At 44.0% G+C, this 22,887-nt stretch overlaps 1 protein-coding gene across 2 annotated transcripts in view; it reads left to right on the top strand.

Moving 5' to 3' along the window:
* The window catches only part of LOC110503425 (neprilysin), a 171,134-nt gene that overhangs the window by 117,420 nt on the left and 30,827 nt on the right, over nt 1–22,887 (top strand). For both annotated transcript variants that reach the window (XM_090219174.1, XM_090219175.1), the window contains exons 5-8: nt 13,093–13,173; nt 13,305–13,400; nt 14,979–15,097; nt 19,743–19,811. In XM_090219174.1, coding sequence (XP_090075300.1) covers nt 13,093–13,173; nt 13,305–13,400; nt 14,979–15,097; nt 19,743–19,811 — 365 coding nt within the window. The remainder of the gene's footprint in view (nt 1–13,092; nt 13,174–13,304; nt 13,401–14,978; nt 15,098–19,742; nt 19,812–22,887) is intronic.

Genomic DNA, 22,887 nt, shown 5'->3' with positions numbered 1-22,887 from the left:
TAACTCTAATGACCTTATCGTCTGCAGCAGAGGTAACTCTGGGTCTTCCTTTCCTGTGGCGGTCCTCATGAGAGCCAGTTAACTCTAATGAATGTATCCTCTGCAGCAGAGGTAACTCTGGGTCTTCCTTTCCTGTGGTGGTCCTCATGAGAGACAGTTAACTCTAATGACCTTATCGTCTGCAGCAGAGGTAACTCTGGGTCTTCCTGTCCTGTGGCGGTCCTCATGAGAGCCAGTTTCATCACAGCACATGATGGTTTTTGCAACTGCATTTGAAGAAACTTTAAAAGTTCTTGAAATGTTCTGTATTGACTGACCTTCATGTCTCAAAGTAATGATGAAGTCATTATTTGAGCTGTTCTTTCCATAAAATGGACTTGGTATTTTACCAAATAAGGCTATCTTCTGTATACCACCCCTAACTTGTTACAACACAACTGATTTTGCTCAAACACATTAAGGAGGAAAGAAATTCCACAAATTAACTTTTAAGAAGGCACAGCTGTTAATTGAAATGCATTCCAGGGGACTCCCTCATGAAGCTGGTTGAGAGAATGCCAAGTGTGTGCAAAGCTGTCATGAAGGCAAAGGGTGGCTATTTGAAGAATCTCAAATATAACATATATTTTTGTTTGTTTTAACAGTTTTTTGGTTACTACATGATTCCATATGTGTTATTTCATAGTTTTGATGTCTTCACTATTATTCTACGATGTAGAAAATAGTCAAAATAAAGAAAAACCCTTGAATGAGTAGGTGTTCTGAAACTTTTGACCAGTAGTGAATGCACAAACTGTTTTGAATGGAAAGCATGTGACGGGTTTAATAAGGCACTGCTCTGGCCACTTAACCACAGGGATAGTTTTCCATCTCTGCTTTGTTTCAGGCATACTGGGCAATCATTTGCCCAATTGACTGTGAGCTTTTTAATTATACCTTGTTTATGGAGAGAGACGTAAGGAAATGGGGGGGAGTTGACATATGGTTGTGATCTCTGTGAGAAGGTCTAAACCCTGCGTGACGCTGCCTTCTATGACTGCTGTGACTAGCTTTATGAGAAACAGATCTACTCACTACTGATGGAACATTATATTGAGACACAATGGCTGGAAAACTCGGAATTCTACATCCAACTCAATATTCCAACTTGGAATTTTAGCCTCTTTCTAGAACTCTGACTTTCCGAGCTGAAGATCACTGACGTCATGATTTGACCTCATATTTTTCAGAGTTCCCAATGTCTACAGACAGACAGCTGTGACATCATATCACAAAGGTTCAGCGGAGTCTGTCAATCAGACAGCAGTGACGTGACAGATGATCAGGCAGTGGCTGTGTTCAACAGCATCAAATCCATGATGCATTGTGGGCAAATGGTGACTGACTGATCTACAAATAATAATGAGTAGTTATTTATGATGCAAGGTGATTTGTTAGTCAGTTGTCAGTCGCTTGCACTCTCAGCTGCAATGTCGAACAAGCCCAATGTCTGTCAGTGACATCACAAAAGGTCAGACAGTGGGCGAGTTTGAGCGGATCACTTTTGTCTGCAGTCGACTGCAAGTTTCTGCATTTGCCCAATAACAAGTTCACCCTGCAGCCATTTTCTACATAGTGGGAGGTTCTATCGTCAACCAATCATTATTTGTTTAGTTTGACCCACGTGAACGTGACCAAAGACATGACTGAAACAGGAACAGACTTTGCCATGATTCATGTTTACAGTGGATATATACAAATTATATATATATATATACAGTTGAAGTCAGAAGTTTACATTCACCTTAGCCAAATACATTACTCAGTTTTTCACAATTCCTGACATTTAATCCTAGTAAAAATTCCCTGTCTTAGGTCAGTTCGGCTCATCACTTTATTTTCAGATTGTGAAAGGTCAGAATAATAGTAGAGAAAATTATTTATTTCAGCTTTTATTTCTTTCGTCACATTCCCAGTGGGTCAGAAGTTTACGTACACTCAATTAGAATTTGGTAGCGTTGCCTTTAAATTGTTTAACTTGGGTCAAACGCTTCAGGTAGCCTTCCACAAGCTTCCCAAAATAAATTGGGGGTAATTTTGGCCCATTCCTCCTGACAGAGCTGGTGCAAGGTTTTTAGGCCTCCTTGCTCGCACAAGGTTTTTCTGTTCTGCCTACACATTTTCTATAGGATTGAGGTCAGTGCTTTGTAATGGCCACTCCAATACCTTGACTTTGTTGTCCTTAAGCTATTTTAGCACAACTTTAGAAGTATGCTTGAGGTCATTATCCGTTTGGAAGACCCATTTGCGACCAAGCATTAACTTCCTGACTGATGTCTGGAGATGTTGCTTCAATATATTCACATATTGTTCCCCCTCATGATGCCATCTATTTAGTGAAGTGCACCAGTCCCTCCTGCAGGAAAGCACCCCCACAACATGACGCTGCCACCCCCGTGCTTCACGGTTGGGATGGTGTTCTTCAGCTTGCAAGCGTCTCCCCTTTTCCTCCAAACATAATGATCGTCATTATGGCCAAACAGTTCTATTTTTGTTTCATCAGACCAGAAGTAATTCATCCAAAAAGTACGATCTTTGTCCCCATGTGCAGTTGCAAACCGTAGTCTGGCTTTTTTATGGTCGTTTTGGAGCAGTGGCTTCTTCCTTGCTGAGCAGGCCTTTATGGTTATGTCAATATAGGACACGTTTTACTGTGGAAATAGATACTTTTGTACCTGTTTCCTCCAGCATCTTCACAAGGTCCTTTGATGTTGTTCTGGGATTGATTTGCACTTTTCACACCAAAGTACGTTCATCTCTAGGAGACAGAACGTGTCTCCTTCCTGAGCGGTATAACAGCTGTGTGGTCCCATGGTGTTTATACTTTCGTACTATTGTTTGTACAGATGAATGTGGTCCCTTCAGGCACTTGGAAATTTCTCCCTGTGATGAACCAAAAAATTCTGAAGTCTTGGCTGATTTCTTTGATTTTCCCATGATTTCAAGCAAAGCGGCACTGAGTTTAAAGGTAGGCCTTGAAATACATCCACAGGTACACCTCCAATTGACTCAAATCATGTCAATTAGCCTATGAGAAGCTTCTAAAGCCATGACATCGTTTTCTGGAATTTTCCAAGCTGTTTAAAGGCACAGTCAACTTAGTGTATGTAAACTTCTGACCCACTGGAATTGTGATACGGTGAATTATAAGTTAAATAATCTGTCTGTAAACAATTGTTGGAAAAATGACTTGCACAAAGTAGATGTCCTGACCAACTCGCCAAAACTACAGTTTGTTAGCAAGACATTTGTGGAGTGGTTTGAAAAACTAGTTTTAATGACTCCAACCTAAGTGTATGCAAACTTCCGACTTCAACTGTGTATATATATATATATATATATATATATTTATATATATATCAATACATACACGCATACAGAACATACATATATTAGACATGGTTTCAGTCTGTGAGTATCTGATATGGGGCTGGAGACATTATCAAGAATAACTTTTAGAAAGATGGAAACACTGACATGTTGACCCAAGCCTTGCTGTTGGAAAACCACGTCAGTGTCAGACTTTTAGCTGTCGCAGATTTTATTTATTTATTTATTTCACCTTTATTTAACCAGGTAGGCAAGTTGAGAACAAGTTCTCATTTACAATTGCGACCTGGCCAAGATAAAGCAAAGCAGTTCGACACATACAACGACACAGAGTTACACATGGAGTAAAACAAACATACAGTCAATAATACAGTATAAACAAGTCTATATACGATGTGATCAAATGAGGTGAGATAAGGGAGGTAAAGGCAGAAAAAGGCCATGGTGGCAAAGTAAATACAATATAGCAAGTAAAACACTGGAATGGTAGATTTGCAATGGAAGAATGTGCAAAGTAGAAATAAAAATAATGGGGTGCAAAGGAGCAAAATAAATTAATTAATTAAATACAGTAGGGAAAGAGGTAGTTGTTTGGGCTAAATTATAGGTGGGCTATGTACAGGTGCATTAATCTGTGAGCTGCTCTGACAGCTGGTGCCTAAAGCTAGTGAGGGAGATAAGTGTTTCCAGTTTCAGAGATTTTTGTAGTTCGTTCCAGTCATTGGCAGCAGAGAACTGGAAGGAGAGGCGGCCAAAGAAATAATTGGTTTTGGGGGTGACTAGAGAGATATACCTGCTGGAGCGTGTGCTATAGGTGGGAGATGCTATGGTGACCAGCGAGCTGAGATAAGGGGGGACTTTACCTAGCAGGGTCTTGTAGATGACATGGAGCCAGTGGGTTTGGCGACGAATATGAAGCGAGGGCCAGCCAACGAGAGCGTACAGGTCACAATGGTGGGTAGAATATGGGGCTTTGGTGACAAAACGGATTGCACTGTGATAGACTGCATCCAATTTATTGAGTAGGGTATTGGAGGCTATTTTGTAAATGACATCGCCAAAGTCGAGGATTGGTAGGATGGTCAGTTTTACAAGGGTATGTTTGGCAGCATGAGTGAAGGATGCTTTGTTGCGAAATAGGAAGCCAATTCTAGATTTAACTTTGGATTGGAGATGTTTTATATGGGTCTGGAAGGAGAGTTTACAGTCTAACCAGACACCTAAGTATTTGTAGTTGTCCACGTATTCAGAGTCAGAGCCGTCCAGAGTAGTGATGTTGGACAGGCGGGCAGGTGCAGGTAGTGATCGGTTGAAGAGCATGCATTTAGTTTTACTTGTGTTTAAGAGCAATTGGAGGCCACAGAAGGAGAGTTGTATGGCATTGAAGCTTGCCTGGAGGGTTGTTAACACAGTGTCCAAAGAAGGGCCAGAAGTATACAGAATGGTGTCGTCTGCGTAGAGGTGGATCAGAGACTCACCAGCAGCAAGAGCGACCTCATGGATGTATACAGAGAAGAGAGTCGGTCCAAGAATTGAACCCTGTGGCACCCCCATAGAGACTGCCAGAGGTCCGGACAGCAGACCCTCCGATTTGACACACTGAACTCTATCAGAGAAATAGTTGGTGAACCAATCATTTGAGAAACCAAGGCTGTCGAGTCTGCCGATGAGGATGTGGTGATTGACAGAGTCGAAAGCCTCGGCCAGATCAATGAATACGGCTGCACAGTAATGTTTCTTATCGATGGCGGTTAAGATATCATTTAGGACCTTGAGCGTGGCTGAGGTGCACCCATGACCAGATGAAACCAGATTGCATAGCAGAGAAGGTATGGTGAGATTCGAAATGGTCGGTAATCTGTTTGTTGACTTGGCTTTTGAAGACCTTAGAAAAGCATGGTAGGATAGATATAGATCTGTAGCAGTTTGGGTCAATAGTGTCCCCCCCTTTGAAGAGGGGGATGACAGCAGCTGCTTTCTAATCTTTGGGAATCTCAGATGACACGAAAGAGAGGTTGAACAGGCTAGTAATAGGGGTGGCAACAATTTCGGCAGATAATTTTAGAAAGAAAGGGTCCAGATTGTCTAGCCCTGCTGATTTGTAGGGGTCCAGATTTTGCAGCTCTTTCAGAACATCAGCTGAACGGATTTGGGAGAAATGGGGAAGGCTTGGGCGAGTTGCTATTTGGGGTGCAGTGCTGTTGACCGGGGTAGGAGTAGCCAGGTGGAAAGCATGGCCAGCCGTAGAACAATGCTTATTGAAATTCTCAATTATGGTGGATTTATCAGTGGTGACAGTGTTTCCTATTTTCAGTGCAGTGGGCAGCTGGGAGGAGGTGTTCTTATTCTCCATGGACTTTACAGTGTCCGAGAACTTTTTTGAGTTGGTGTTGCAGGAAGCAAATTTCTGCTTGAAAAAGCTAGCCTTAGCTTTTCTAACTGCCTGTGTATAATGGTTTCTAGCTTCCCTGAACAGCTGCATATCACGGGGGCTGTTCGATGCTAATGCAGAACGCCATAGGATGTTTTTGTGTTGGTTAAGGGCAGTCAGGTCTGGGGAGAACCAAGGGCTATATCTGTTCCTGGTTCTAAATTTCTTGAATGGGGCGTGTTTATTTAAGATGGTTAGGAAGGCATTTTAAAAAAATATCCAGGCATCCTCTACTGACGGGATGAGATCAATATCCTTCCAGAATACCCCGGCCAGGTCGATTAGAAAGGCCTGCTCGCTGAAGTGTTTCAGGGAGCGTTTGACAGTGATGAGTGGAGGTCGTTTGACCGCTGACCCATTACGGATGCAGGCAATGAGGCAGTGATCGCTGAGATCTTGGTTGAAGACAGCAGAGGTTTATTTAGAGGGCAAGTTGGTTAGGATGATATCTATGAGGGTGCCTGTGTTTAAGGCTTTGGGGGGGTACCTGGTAGGTTCATTGATCATTTGTGTGAGATTGAGGGCATCAAGTTTAGATTGTAGGATGGCTGGGGTGTTAGGCATGTTCCAGTTTAGGTCGCCTAGCAGCACGAGCTCTGAAGATAGATGGGGGGCAATCAGTTCACATATGGTGTCCAGAGCACAGCTGGGGGCAGAGGGTGGTCTATAGCAGGCGGCAACGGTGAGAGACTTGTTTTTAGAGAGGTGGATTTTTAAAAGTAGAAGCACAAATTGTTTGGGTACAGACCTGGATAGTAGGACAGAACTCTGCAGGCTATCTTTGCAGTAGATTGCAACAACGCCCCCTTTGGCAGTTGTATCTTGTCTGAAAATGTTGATTTTTGGGATTAAAATTTCAGAATTTTTGGTGGTCTTCCTAAGCCAGGATTCAGACACAGCTAGAACATCCGGGTTGGCAGAGTGTGCTAAAGCAGTGAATAGAACAAACTTAGGGAGGAGGCTTCTAATGTTAACATGCATGAAACCATGGCTATTACGGTTACAGAAGTCGTCAAAAGAGAGCACCTGGGGAATAGGAGTGGAGCTAGGCACTGCAGGACCTGGATTCACCTCTACATCGCCAGAGGAACAGAGGAGGAGTAAAATAAGGGTACGGCTAAAAGCAATAAGAATTGGTCGTCTAGAACGTCTGGAACAGAGAGTAAAAGGAGGTTTCTGGGGGCGATAAAATAGCATCAAGGTATAATGTACAGACAAAAGTATGGTAGGATGTGAATACAGTGGAGGTAAACCTAGGTATTGAGTGATGAAGAGAGAGATATTGTCTCTAGAAACATCATTGAAACCAGTAGATGTCATTGCATGTGTGGGTGGTGGAACTAATAGTTTGGATAAGATTTAGTGAGCAGGACTAGAGGCTCTACAGTGAAATAAGCCAATAAACACTAACCAGAAAAGAAATGGACAAGGCATATTGACATTAAGGAGAGGCATGCTTAGTCGAGTGATCAAAAGGGTCCAGTGAGTAGAGAGGTTGTTTGGGGGTCACGGCGATTTAGACAGCTAGCCAGGCCATAGGTAGCAAGCTAGCATAGGATGGAGGTCTGTTATTAGCCACCTCTTGCGTTCCGTCAGTAGATTAGTGGGGTTCCGTGTGGTAGAGGGGATTAATCCAAATCACACAACAACAAAATAAACAATAGATATAGTTATAGAGGCCCAAGTTGAAAAAAAAATAATAATAATACAAATAAATAAATTAATTGTCCGATTGTCTATTCAGATAGCAGCCGATAAGATAGCTAACGGTTAGCGGGCCACAGATGGGTGTTCAGGTAACGTCGCGACGGAGGAGCCAGCCGGATAACTCCTTCGGGTAGATAACGTCGGCAGTCCAGTTGTGAAGGCCCGGTGGGGCTCCGCGTAGGCAGTAAAAACGGGTCCGGATAGGTGATTGTAGCCCAGGAGTGATTGATGGAACTCTTCAGCTGGCTAGCTCCGGAATAATTGATGTTTGCTCCGGAATCGACGAAAGCCGATAGTCACACGGATAGCAGCTAGCTAGCTGTGAGATCCAGGTAGGAATGTCCAGAGTTAGCGGTTGAAATCCAGGGACATGGAGAGAAAAATTGGTCCGTATGTTCCGTTCCGAGCCGCGCTGCGCCGTACAAAACTGGCGATAGATTTTCGAGCTAAAGGATAGCTGATGACCACAAACCGTGGTTAGCTGAATACTAACAATTAGCCAGTAAAGAAGCTAACTAGCTTCTGATTAGCTTCTGGCTAGCTTCTGGCTAGCTTCTGGCTAGTTTCTGGCTAGCTTCTTGGAGGATTACAGATTTGAGGTAAAAATACTTTTTTTATAAATATAAATTGGTTAGGCGGTTTGCAGGAGAGTGTTTTGAAGATGAGTTTATGGAAAATTAAAAAATATATTTAAAAAGGTATGTGAAAAAAATTGTAAATATATATAAACGGGACACGACAAGACGAGGACAAAAGACGTCTGAACTGCTATGCCATCTTGGGGAATGCAAGATGCACATCCCTTGACTTCACTGGTTTACAGTGTGCTTCCTTAGGCTTCCCTCTCGAACACACACGGATGTTATGACATCACAAAGGATGTGACAGAATGGACACGTTCCACTGCCCAGGCAATGAGATCTGGGATCTTTCCCCAATGGGATCTTTCCCCAATGGGATCTTTCCTACCACGTGTTTCCATGGCTTCAATTATTTTGGTTGAGTTTAATTGACCTCTTTACCGTATGTCTGTCAGGTATCTCATGACATTACAAAATGTTACATTACAGACTGTCTGTCAGGTATCTCATGACATTATAAAATGTTACATTACAGACTGTGTGTCAGTCATCTCATGACATTACAAAATGTTACATTACAGACTGTCTGTCAGGTATCTCATGACATTACAAAATGTTACATTACAGACTGTGTGTCAGTCATCTCATGACATTACAAAATGTTACATTACAGAATGTCTGTCAGGCATCTCGTGACATTACAAAATGTTACATTACAGACTGTCTGTCAGGCATCTCGTGACATTACAAAATGTTACATTACAGACTGTCTGTCAGGCATCTCGTGACATTACAAAGCATCAGACAGAATGTCTGTCAGTCATACATGCTATGTAAGTCATAGAGGGTGTGACAGAATGTGCCAAATTCAAAACAACTGGGACCTCAGGAAAAATACTCTAGAAAGAGGCCAGAGTTCCTGAGTTGGATGACCGTTGAAATAAATAAAAAATCCCAGTCCTTTTTCCCCCCAGAGTTCCCAGTTGTTTTGAAAGCACTGAAGTCGGAGATTTGAACGAGGCATCAGGCATCTTATGACATCACAGAGAGTTTGAAAGAATGTCTAAGTCAGAAATCTTATGACATCACAGAGGTTTTGAAAGAATGTCTAAGTCAGAAATCTTATGACATCACAGAGAGTTTGAAATAATGTCTAAGTCAGAAATCTTATGACATCACAGAGGTTTTGAAAGAATGTCTAAGTCAGAAATCTTATGACATCACAGAGAGTTTGAAAGAATGTCTAAGTCAGAAATCTTATGACATCACAGAGGGTCAGACAGCACTAGATCTGTGCTCCATGTTCAGCTCTTCAGCAACAATGCAGCTGTTTCCAGTTGTATGTACCCTAGTTGAGTCCATGTGGTGGATTTGAGGCCCAGGGGCTAAGCAGTGTTCTGTGTTGAATACATATACACAGAGGGATTGGCTCTGGGAAGACACACTTCCTGTGTAGTTCCTTTTTTTAAAATCAGGATTAGCCCTGAGGTTGGGGCCCAGATAAGGTCACAGTATTTAAGTGTGTGTGTCTGTGTGTGTGTGTTTGCGCACGTATATGTGTTCTGGGTCTCAGGAGTTTAACCACAGCACCGTAAGAGTGACAGAACCACAGGGTTGAAAAGGACATCAAAATATCTCCTCCGCTGTCATTTCCCCCCCCCCCCAAAAAGTGTAAAACGTGCAAAAGATAAAAAGAAGCCCTGAAAGCTTCCAAAGTAGGTGAACTTGTATTTAAAGGGGTGTTTGCCACACAAACATCAGGTGGTCTTTAATCCAAACAGAATCCCCCACCCCCACCCCCTCTCCCCCACATCCAGTTGTTAATCCAATCACACACATGATCTGCGCCCTTTGGCAGGAAGCGCCCTATGAAGGTCTCCTAACCCAGCGCTTCATTAACATTACATGAGCACATAAAAAGTGTGTGCCCACTAGGTAATGAGACTGCAGGGGTTCTGCCCTAACCAAACCAGGGGATGACGAGAGGATTTGAGGTAGAGGGAGGGAAAGGGGAAGAATGAGAGGTGAGATGACAGAGAGCTGTTACTGTAAAAATAGAGAGAGAAAGAGGGCAGAGGGCTGTTACTGTAAGAAAGAAGAGAGAGGGCAGAGAGCTGTCACTATAAGAATGAAGAACAATTGGGGCAGAGAGCTGTTACTGTAAAAATAGAGAGAGAAAGATGGCAGAGGGCTGTCACTATAAGAATGAAGAGAGCAGAGAGCTGTTACTATAAGAATGAAGAGAGCAGAGAGCTGTTACTATAAGAAAGAAGAGAGAGGGCAGAGAGCTGTTACTATAAGAATGAAGAGAGAGGGCAGAGAGCTGTTGCTGTAAGAAAGAAGAGAGCGGGCAGAGAGCTGTTACTAGTAAAAATGAAGAACGATTGGGGCAGAGAGCTGTTACTGTAAGAAAGAAGAGAGAGGGCAGAGAGCTGTTACTGTAAGAAAGAAGAGCGAGGGCAGAGAGCTGTTACTATAAGAAAGAAGAGAGTGGGCAGAGAGCTGTTACTATAAGAATGAAGAACGATTGGGGCAGAGAGCTGTTACTGTAAAAATAGAGAGAGAAAGAGTGCCGAGAGCTGTTACTGTAAGAATGGAGGGGGGCAGAGAGCTGTTACTGTAAGAATGGAGAGGGGCAGAGAGCTGTTACTATAAGAATGGAGGGGGGCAGAGAGCTGTTACTGTAAGAATGGAGAGGGGCAGAGAGCTGTTACTATAAGAATGGAGGGGGGCAGAGAGCTGTTACTATAAGAATGAAGAGGGGCAGAGAGCTGTTACTATAAGAATGGAGGGGGGCAGAGAGCTGTTACTATAAGAACGGAGGGGGGCAGAGAGCTGTTACTATAAGAATGGAGAGAGAGGGCAGAGAGCTGTTACTATAAGAATGGAGGGGGGGCAGAGAGCTGTTACTATAAGAATGGAGATGGGCAGAGAGCTGTTACAATAAGAATGGAGAGAGAGGGCAGAGAGCTGTTACTATAAGAATGGAGATGGGCAGAGAGCTGTTACAATAAGAATGGAGAGAGAAGGCAGAGAGCTGTTACTATAAGAATGGAGGGGGGGCAGAGAGCTGTTACTATAAGAATGGAGGGGGGGCAGAGAGCTGTTACTATAAGAATGGAGAGAGAGGGCAGAGAGCTGTTACTATAAGAATGGAGGGGGGCAGAGAGCTGTTACTATAAGAATGGAGATGGGCAGAGAGCTGTTACAATAAGAATGGAGAGAGAGGGCAGAGAGCTGTTACTATAAGAATGGAGGGGGGGCAGAGAGCTGTTACTATAAGAATGGAGGGGGGGCAGAGAGCTGTTACTATAAGAATGGAGAGAGAGGGCAGAGAGCTGTTACTATAAGAATGGAGGGGGGCAGAGAGCTGTTACTATAAGAATGGAGGGGGGCAGAGAGCTGTTACTGTAAGAATGGAGAGGGGCAGAGAGCTGTTACTATAAGAATGGAGGGGGGCAGAGAGCTGTTACTATAAGAATGAAGAGGGGCAGAGAGCTGTTACTATAAGAATGGAGGGGGGCAGAGAGCTGTTACTATAAGAACGGAGGGGGGCAGAGAGCTGTTACTATAAGAATGGAGAGAGAGGGCAGAGAGCTGTTACTATAAGAATGGAGGGGGGGCAGAGAGCTGTTACTATAAGAATGGAGATGGGCAGAGAGCTGTTACAATAAGAATGGAGAGAGAGGGCAGAGAGCTGTTACTATAAGAATGGAGATGGGCAGAGAGCTGTTACAATAAGAATGGAGAGAGAAGGCAGAGAGCTGTTACTATAAGAATGGAGGGGGGGCAGAGAGCTGTTACTATAAGAATGGAGGGGGGGCAGAGAGCTGTTACTATAAGAATGGAGAGAGAGGGCAGAGAGCTGTTACTATAAGAATGGAGGGGGGGCAGAGAGCTGTTACTATAAGAATGGAGATGGGCAGAGAGCTGTTACAATAAGAATGGAGAGAGAGGGCAGAGAGCTGTTACTATAAGAATGGAGGGGGGCAGAGAGCTGTTACTATAAGAATGGAGGGGGGGCAGAGAGCTGTTACAATAAGAATGGAGAGAGAGGGCAGAGAGCTGTTACTATAAGAATGGAGGGGGGCAGAGAGCTGTTACTATAAGAATGGAGGGGGGCAGAGAGCTGTTACTATAAGAATGGAGGGGGGCAGAGAGCTGTTACTATAAGAAAGAAGAGAGAGGGCAGAGAGCTGTTACTATAAGAATGGAGGGGGGCAGAGAGCTGTTACTATAAGAACGGAGAGAGAGGGCAGAGAGCTGTTACTATAGGAATGGAGGGGGCAGAGAGCTGTTACTATAAGAATGGGGAGGGGCAGAGAGCTGTTACTGTAAGAATGGAGAGGGGCAGAGAGCTGTTACTATAAGAATGGAGGGGGGCAGAGAGCTGTTACTATAAGAATGAAGAGGGGCGGTGAGCTGTTACTATAAGAATGGAGAGGGGCAGAGAGCAGTTACTATAAGAATGGAGAGGGGCAGAGAGCTGTTACTATAGGAATGGGGAGGGGCAGAGAGCTGTTACTGTAAGAATGGAGAATGATTGTGGCAGAGGAGAGGTAGAATTTCAGTGTGAGATTCATAAAGGGTAGAGGGAAAAATAAAAGCACATTATTTGTCTTAACTCTAGCACATGGATTTCGTCCTACAGTTACCAGTGCACGTGGGAATGACCACAGATTTAAAGCATTGTTTTTTTCCTTGCTTGTGTTTTTCTTTTGTTTCCACAGTTCTGTGATGTTTCTCAATGTTTGTTATGTGGTGAAAAGCAGCAGACCGACTGCTCCTTGGCCCAGAGTCTGACTGTGTTCTGTCTGGTCTAAAGGGACATGTTACAGTCCCTCTGAGGGGGACATTGTCCTCCATAACACAGCTCACATGCTCCATGTTACTCGCAACACTCACAGCTCAACTCATATCCAAACCTCTTTTTGATTTTCAGTTTAAAAGCAAACATCAACACAGATGTGCTGCAAGTCTATAACCTCTATAATATTTTTGTAGGTGTTCTAGAGAGAAGCGTGAAGGGGGAGGCCAGTGCCCTCACTAAAGCCAAGACCCTCTACAGATCCTGCACCAATGAGAGTGAGTCTGCTGGTCTGTTTTGTTGAGGTCAATTACATTTCAATTCAGTAAGTCATTAAAGTCCAATTAGTTGTCTACCTTTAAGCTGTGAGTTAACCTGGGTCACTTTTGTGTTTTTTTTCCCTCTGAAGGTCAGATTGAGAAAAGAGGCGGAGCTCCTTTACTAGACATACTTCCTAATGTGTTTGAGTGGCCAATAGCAACAGACCACTGGGAGACTGTCTATGGTGAACGACACTATGCCCTTCGAACTCTGTGTTTCCTACACCTATTTTAGTTTGCCTCTCCTCAAACCAATCCTCTCCTCTCCTCAAACCAATTATCTCCTCTCCTCAAACCAATTATCTCCTCTCCTCAAACCAATCCTCTCCTCAAACCAATCCTCTCCTCTCCTCAAACCAATCCTCTCCTCTCCTCAAACCAATCCTCTCCTCAAACCAATTATCTCCTCTCCTCAAACCAATTATCTCCTCTCCTCAAACCAATCCTCTCCTCTCCTCAAACCAATCCTCTCCTCAAACCAATCCTCTCCTCAAACCAATCCTCTCCTCTCCTCAAACCAATTATCTCCTCTCCTCAAACCAATCCTCTCCTCTCCTCAAACCAATTATCTCCTCTAACCAATCCTCTCCTTTCCTCAAACCAATTATCACCAATCCTCTCCTATCCTCAAACTAAGCCTCTCCTCAAACCAATCCTCTCCTCTCCTCAAACCAATCCTCTCCTCTCCTCAAACCAATCCTCTCCTCTCCTCAAACCAAGTATCTCCTCTCCTCAAACCAATTATCTCCTCTCCTCAAACCAAGTATCTCCTCTCCTCAAACCAATTATCTTCTCTCCTCAAACCAAGTATCTCCTCTCCTCAAACCAATTATCTCCTCTCCTCAAACCAAGTATCTCCTCTCCTCAAACCAATTATCTCCTCTCCTCAAACCAATTATCTCCTCTCCTCAAACCAAGTATCTCCTCTCCTCAAACCAATTATCTTCTCTCCTCAAACCAATCCTCTCCTCAAACCAATTATCTCCTCTCCTCAAACCAATTATCTCCTCTCCTCAAACCAATTATCTCCTCTCCTCAAACCAATCCTCTCCTCTCCTCAAACCAATTATCTCCTCTCCTCAAACCAATGATCTCCTCTCCTCAAACAAATGATCTCCTCTCCTCAAACCAAGTATCTCCTCTCCTCAAACCAATTATCACCAATCCTCTCCTATCCTCAAACTAAGCCTCTCCTCAAACCAATCCTCTCCTCTCCTCAAACCAATCCTCTCCTCTCCTCAAACCAATCCTCTCCTCTCCTCAAACCAAGTATCTCCTCTCCTCAAACCAATTATCTCCTCTCCTCAAACCAAGTATCTCCTCTCCTCAAACCAATTATCTTCTCTCCTCAAACCAAGTATCTCCTCTCCTCAAACCAATTATCTCCTCTCCTCAAACCAATTATCTTCTCTCCTCAAACCAATTATCTCCTCTCCTCAAACCAATTATCTCCTCTCCTCAAACCAATTATCTCCTCTCCTCAAACCAATCCTCTCCTCTCCTCAAACCAATTATCTCCTCTCCTCAAACCAATGATCTCCTCTCCTCAAACAAATGATCTCCTCTCCTCAAACCAATTATCTCCTCTCCTCTCATCAAACCAATCCTCTCCTCAAACCAATTATCTCCTCTCCTCAAACCAATTATCTCCTCTCCTCAAACCAATTATCTCCTCTCCTCAAACCAAGTATCTCCTCTCCTCAAACTAATTATCTCCTCTCTTCTCTTCTCCTCAAACCAATCCTCTCCTCTCTCCTACTTAGGGAACACATGGAAGTTGGAGGATGCCATAGCCAGACTAAATGAGAAATATGGAACTCAAGTCTTGGTTAATTTTTTTATCGGCACTGATGACAAAGACTCCAATTCACACATCATTCACGTAGGTGGCGTCACATGCACATACACTTGAACACACCTACACCCCATCACATGACTGTCACATGCACAGACACTTGAACACACCTACACCCCATCACATGACTGTCACATGCACAGACACTTGAACACACCTACACCCCATCACATGACTGTCACATGCACAGACACTTGAACACACCTACACCCCATCACATGACTGTCACATGCACAGACACTTGAACACACCTACACCCCATCACATGACTGTCACATGCACAGACACTTGAACACACCTACACCCCATCACATGACTGTCACATGCACAGACACTTGAACACATCTACACCCCATCACATGACTGTCACATGCACAGACACTTGAACACACCTACACCCCATCACATGACTGTCACATGCACAGACACTTGAACACACCTACACCCCATCACATGACTGTCACATGCACAGACACTTGAACACATCTACACCCCATCACATGACTGTCACATGCACAGACACTTGAACACATCTACACCCCATCACATGACTGTCACATGCACAGACACTTGAACACACCTACACCCCATCACATGACTGTCACATGCACATACACTTGAACACACCTACACCCCATCACATGACTGTCACATGCACAGACACTTGAACACACCTACACCCCATCACATGACTGTCACATGCCAGACACTTGAACACACCTACACCCCATCACATGACTGTCACATGCACAGACACTTGAACACATCTACACCCCATCACATGACTGTCACATGCACATAAACTTGAACACACCTACACCCCATCACATGACTGTCACATGCACAGACACTTGAACACACCTACACCCCATCACATGACTGTCACATGCACAGACACTTGAACACACCTACACCCCATCACATGACTGTCACATGCACAGACACTTGAACACACCTACACCCCATCACATGACTGTCACATGCACAGACACTTGAACACACCTACACCCCATCACATGACTGTCACATGCACAGACACTTGAACACACCTACACCCCATCACATGACTGTCACATGCACAGACACTTGAACACACCTACACCCCATCACATGACTGTCACATGCACAGACACTTGAACACACCTACACCCCATCACATGACTGTCACATGCACAGACACTTGAACACATCTACACCCCATCACATGACTGTCACATGCACAGACACTTGAACACACCTACACCCCATCACATGACTGTCACATGCACAGACACTTGAACACACCTACACCCCATCACATGACTGTCACATGCACAGACACTTGAACACACCTACACCCCATCACATGACTGTCACATGCACAGACACTTGAACACACCTACACCCCATCACATGACTGTCACATGCACAGACACTTGAACACACCTACACCCCATCACATGACTGTCACATGCACAGACACTTGAACACACCTACACCCCATCACATGACTGTCACATGCACAGACACTTGAACACATCTACACCCCATCACATGACTGTCACATGCACATACACTTGAACACACCTACACCCCATCACATGACTGTCACATGCACAGACACTTGAACACACCTACACCCCATCACATGACTGTCACATGCACAGACACTTGAACACACCTACACCCCATCACATGACTGTCACATGCACAGACACTTGAACACACCTACACCCCATCACATGACTGTCACATGCACAGACACTTGAACACACCTACACCCCATCACATGACTGTCACATGCACAGACACTTGAACACACCTACACCCCATCACATGACTGTCACATGCACAGACACTTGAACACACCTACACCCCATCACATGACTGTCACATGCACAGACACTTGAACACATCTACACCCCATCACATGACTGTCACATGCACATACACTTGAACACACCTACACCCCATCACATGACTGTCACATGCACAGACACTTGAACACACCTACACCCCATCACATGACTGTCACATGCACAGACACTTGAACACACCTACACCCCATCACATGACTGTCACATGCACAGACACTTGAACACACCTACACCCCATCACATGACTGTCACATGCACAGACACTTGAACACACCTACACCCCATCACATGACTGTCACATGTACAGACACTTGAACACACCTACACCCCATCACATGACTGTCACATGCACAGACACTATAGAAGGTCTACAGGCCTTTTTTTTCTTTTCACATTTGTTGTGTTACAAAGTGGGATTGGAATATACAGAACCAGTCAGAGGTTTGGACACATCTACTCATTCAAGGGTTTTCCTTTATTTGTTCTATTTCCTACATTGTAGAATAATAGTGAAGACATCAAAACTATGAAATAACACGTATGGAATCTTGTAGTGAGCAAAAAAAAGGTGTTAAACAAATCAAAATATATTTTAGATTTTAGGTTCTTCAAAGTAGCCACCCTTTGCCTTGATGACAGCTTTGTACACTTTTTTTTTTTGCCAAAAGGCAAAGTCTTATGTTTGGTGCAAATCCAACACATCACTGAGTAACTACCTCCCTATTTGCAAGCCTGGTGGTTGGCTGCATCATGGTATGGGTATGCTTGACATCGGCAAAGACCGAAGTTGTTCAGGATGAAAAGAAACTGGATGGAGCTAAGAACAGGCAAAATCCTAGCTTCAGTCTGCTTTAAACCAGACACTGGGAGAGGAGGCAGGTAGCCTAGTGGTTAGAGGAGGCAGGTAGCCTAGTGGTTAGAGGAGGCAGGTAGCCTAGTGGTTAGAGGAGGCAGGTAGCCTAGTGGTTAGAGGAGGCAGGTAGCCTAGTGGTTAGAGGAGGCAGGTAGCCTAGTGGTTAGAGGAGGCAGGTAGCCTACTGGTTAGAGGAGGCAGGTAGCCTAGTGGTTAGAGGAGGCAGGTAGCCTAGTGGTTAGAGGAGGCAGGTAGCCTAGTGGTTAGAGGAGGCAGGTAGCCTAGTGGTTAGAGGAGGCAGGTAGCCTAGTGGTTAGAGGAGGCAGGTAGCCTAGTGGTTAGAGGAGGCAGGTAGCCTAGTGGTTAGAGGAGGCAGGTAGCCTAGTGGTTAGAGGATGGCAGGTAGTCTAGTGGTTAGAGGAGGCAGTTAGCCTAGTGGTTAGGAGGAGGCAGGTAGCCTAGTGGTTAGAGGAGGCAGGTAGCCTAGTGGTTAGAGGATGGCAGGTAGTCTAGTGGTTAGAGGAGGCAGTTAGCCTAGTGGTTAGAGGAGGCAGGTAGCCTAGTGGTTAGAGGAGGCAGGTAGCCTAGTGGTTAGAGGATGGCAGGTAGCCTAGTGGTTAGAGGAGGCAGTTAGCCTAGTGGTTAGAGGAGGCAGTTAGCCTAGTGGTTAGAGGAGGCAGGTAGCCTAGTGGTTAGAGGAGGCAGGTAGCCTAGTGGTTAGAGGAGGCAGTTAGCCTAGTGGTTAGAGGAGGCAGTTAGCCTAGTGGTTAGAGGAGGCAGGTAGCCTAGTGGTTAGAGGATGGCAGGTAGTCTAGTGGTTAGAGGAGGCAGTTAGCCTAGTGGTTAGAGTGTTGGGCCAGTAACCTAAAGGTTGTTAGTTCAAATACCTGAGCCAACAAAGTGAGACATCTCTCTGTGCCCTTGAGCAAGGCACTTAACCCTAATTAGCTCCAGGTGTGCTGTACTACTATGGCCGACCCTGTAAAATGACACATTTCACTGCTCCTATCTGGTGTATGTGACAATACTTTACTACACCTTGCAGCAGGACAATCATTTCCATCACAAAGCCAAATCTACACAGGATTTGCTTTGAAGAAAACAGAGGATGTTCCTGAGTGGCCAAGTTTAAATCTTTAACTTAAATCTGCTTGAAAGTCTATGGCAAGGCTTGAAGATGGCGGACTAGCCATGATCCCCAACACCTTGACAGAGCTTAAAGAATGTTGCAAAAGAATGATGGGCAAATATTACACAAAGCTCTTATGAGACGTGCCCAATAAGATTCACAGCTGTAATCCCTGCCAATGGTGTTAGTAACATGTGTTGACTCAGAGGGTGTGAATACTTATCTAATCAAGATATATTAGCGTTTTGTTTTTCGTTCATCTTATTTAAATTTGAATGATTTTCTCTTCTACTTTGACATTACATGTTGTTTTGTGTAGATCACAACAACAACAACAACAACAAAACAACAGTTCAATCCATTTTAACCTTAACTTTGTAACACAATAAAATGTTAACAAATCCAAGGGTGGTATACACATTGTACACACCATCACATGATAGACACATAAACACACCTGTACACCATCACATGATAGACACATAAACACACCTGTACCCCATTATATTATAGACACATAAACACCATCACATAATAGACACATAAACACACCTGTACACCATCACATGATAGACACATAAACACACCTGTACCCCATTATATGATAGACACATAAACACCATCACATAATAGACACATAAACACACCTGTACCCCATCACTTGTACCCCTTAACCCTCTCTCATAGTTAGGGATTTAGTGTACCTATTTGCCCAGTAAACTACCCTAAATCTAACCTAGGCAGTGTTAAGTATTCACACACTAATCTCTCTTTGTCTTTTACCTGCTGTTGAATGAATGGCTGCTTGTGTCCTGATTCTCTCTCCTCTGCCAGTTTGACCAGCAAACCAGCCTTGGTCTCTTATCCAGAGAGCATTATACCTGCACCGGGCCCTACGCAGAGGTAAGACTGTACCTGCTACACACGCATATTAATGATATCCAGTTCTCTGGCCGGGTCTTTGGAGGAAATTAGTTCCCTGGGTCTGTGGAGGAAATTAGTTCTCTGGGTCTGTGGAGGAAATTAGTTCCCTGGGTCTGTGGAGGAAATTAGTTATCTGGGTCTGTGGAGGAAATTAGTTATCTGGGTCTGTGGAGGAAATTAGTTCTCTGGGTCTGTGGAGGAAATTAGTTCTCTGGGTCTGTGGAGGAAATTAGTTCTCTGGGTCTGTGGAGGAAATGTGTTCTTTGGCCAGGTATGTCAGAGTCTGGGTTTCAAGGAAATTAGTTATCTGGCCAGGTATGTCAGAGTCTGGGTTTCAAGGAAATTAGTTATCTGGCCAGGTATGTCTGGGTTTCAAGGAAATTAGTTCTCTGGCCTGGTATGTCAAAGTCTGGGTTTCAAGGAAATTAGTTATCTGGCCGGGTATGGTGGAGATCTGGGTTTCAAGGAAATTAGTTATCTGGCCAGGTATGTCTGGGTTTCAAGGAAATTAGTTCTCTGGCCGGGTATGGTGGGGATCTGGGTTTCAAGGAAATTAGTTCTCTGGCCGGGTATGTCTGGGTTTCAAGGAAATGAGTTCTCTGGCCGGGTATGTCAGAGTCTGGGTTTCAACCCCATGTTGTTCTGATCACTGGTCCATCCACCCAGAACACACAATGACCCACTTCCGCAGTGGCTGCAAGCCCTCAGCATCAGTCTAGGATAAGATCACCATCCTCTCTAGGTAATTACGTTGGGTCCAAATCTCCAGCATGGTTTAATGAACATCCAGAACTAGATGTGAAGAACTCTAAAGCTGATGAGATTTGAACCTGAATATTTTTGCTGTAGTTTATTGATTGAACTAATCATTAGCATTGACATGCTCTAATGAGTTTGTGTTAGTGTGGTTTAACACAGACCTCCAAATAAGCCTGTTTGTCTGAGGTCTCTGTTAGGAAGAAACTATAAACCACATTATGATCCATTTCCCCCTTAAACACCAATCTGATGTTTGGCCCACGGATAACCTGTGTTCCAACTTATCTAACTGTCAACGTGACTAGCTGGAGTGTGTGTGTGTGTGTGTGTGTGTGTGTGTGTGTGTGTGTGAGAGATGCCATCTGGAGCAATGTGATCATTAAAATAATGAAGTGAGATGACCGATTTGGTCGCAGCCCAACTCAAACCAGATGTGAGTGTTTGGGGTGGATATTATCTGGTATGGTTTCACCACTGATTTCTATTCTGAAAGGATTCTGTACTTGCCAAACTTGGCGTGGGGGGGATAGGTGTGTGTGTGTGTGTGTGTGTGTGTGTGTGTGTGTGTGTGTGTGTGTGTGTGTGTGTGTCATTGATTAGACAGATTATATTTTCATAGTGTTCTCTTCCTGTCTCTTAATACCAAACAGAGGATGATGTAGCCTAATATACAGTGCCTTTGCGAAAGTATTCGGCCCCCTTGAACTTTGCGACCTTTTGCCACATTTCAGGCTTCAAACATAAAGATATAAAACTGTATTTTTTTGTGAAGAATCAACAACAAGTGGGACACAATCATGAAGTGGAACGACATTTATTGGATATTTCAAACTTTTTTAACAAATCAAAAACTGAAAAATTGGGCGTGCAAAATTATTCAGCCCCTTTACTTTCAGTGCAGCAAACTCTCTCCAGAAGTTCAGTGGGGATCTCTGAATGATCCAATGTTGACCTAAATTACTAATGATGATAAATACAATCCACCTGTGTGTAATCAAGTCTCCGTATAAATGCACCTGCACTGTGATAGTCTCAGAGGTCCGTTAAAAGCGCAGAGAGCATCATGAAGAACAAGGAACACACCAGGCAGGTCCGAGATACTGTTGTGAAGAAGTTTAAAGCCGGATTTGGATACAAAAAGATTTCCCAAGCTTTAAACATCCCAAGGAGCACTGTGCAAGCGATAATATTGAAATGGAAGGAGTATCAGACCACTGCAAATCTACCAAGACCTGGCCGTCCCTCTAAACTTTCAGCTCATACAAGGAGAAGACTGATCAGAGATGCAGCCAAGAGGCCGATGATCACTCTGGATGAACTGCAGAGATCTACAGCTGAGGTGGGAGACTCTGTCCATAGGACAACAATCAGTCGTATATTGCACAAATCTGGCCTTTATGGAAGAGTGGCAAGAAGAAAGCCATTTCTTAAAGATATCCATAAAAAGTGTAGTTTAAAGTTTGCCACAAGCCACCTGGGAGACACACCAAACATGTGGAAGAAGGTGCTCTGGTCAGATGAAACCAAAATTGAACTTTTTGGCAACAATGCAAAACGTTATGTTTGGCGTAAAAGCAACACAGCTGAACACACCATCCCCACTGTCAAACATGGTGGTGGCAGCATCATGGTTTGGGCCTGCTTTTCTTCAGCAGGGACAGGGAAGATGGTTAAAATTGATGGGAAGATGGATGGAGCCAAATACAGGACCATTCTGGAAGAAAACCTGATGGAGTCTGCAAAAGACCTGAGACTGGGATGGAGATTTGTCTTCCAACAAGACAATGATCCAAAACATAAAGCAAAATCTACAATGGAATGGTTCAAAAATAAACATATCCAGGTGTTAGAATGGCCAAGTCAAAGTCCAGACCTGAATCCAATCGAGAATCTGTGGAAAGAACTGAAAACTGCTGTTCACAAATGCTCTCCATCCAACCTCACTAAGCTCGAGCTGTTTTGCAAGGAGGAATGGGAAAACATTTCAGTCTCTCGATGTGTAAAACTGATAGAGACATACCCCAAGCGACTTACAGCTGTAATCGCAGCAAAAGGTGGCGCTACAAAGTATTAACTTAAGGGGGCTGAATAATTTTGCACGCCCAATTTTTCAGTTTTTGATTTGTTAAAAAAGTTTGAAATATCCAATAAATGTTGTTCCACTTCATGATTGTGTCCCACTTGTTGTTGATTCTTCACAAAAAAATACAGTTTTATATCTTTATGTTTGAAGCCTGAAATGTGGCAAAAGGTCGCAAAGTTCAAGGGGGTCGAATACTTTCGCAAGGCACTGTAC

Source organism: Oncorhynchus mykiss, chromosome 24 (assembly GCF_057628025.1).
Source record: "Oncorhynchus mykiss isolate SJ-2025 chromosome 24, ASM5762802v1, whole genome shotgun sequence".
NCBI lineage: Eukaryota > Metazoa > Chordata > Actinopteri > Salmoniformes > Salmonidae > Oncorhynchus > Oncorhynchus mykiss.
This window is presented reverse-complemented; position numbering and strand designations above follow the sequence as displayed.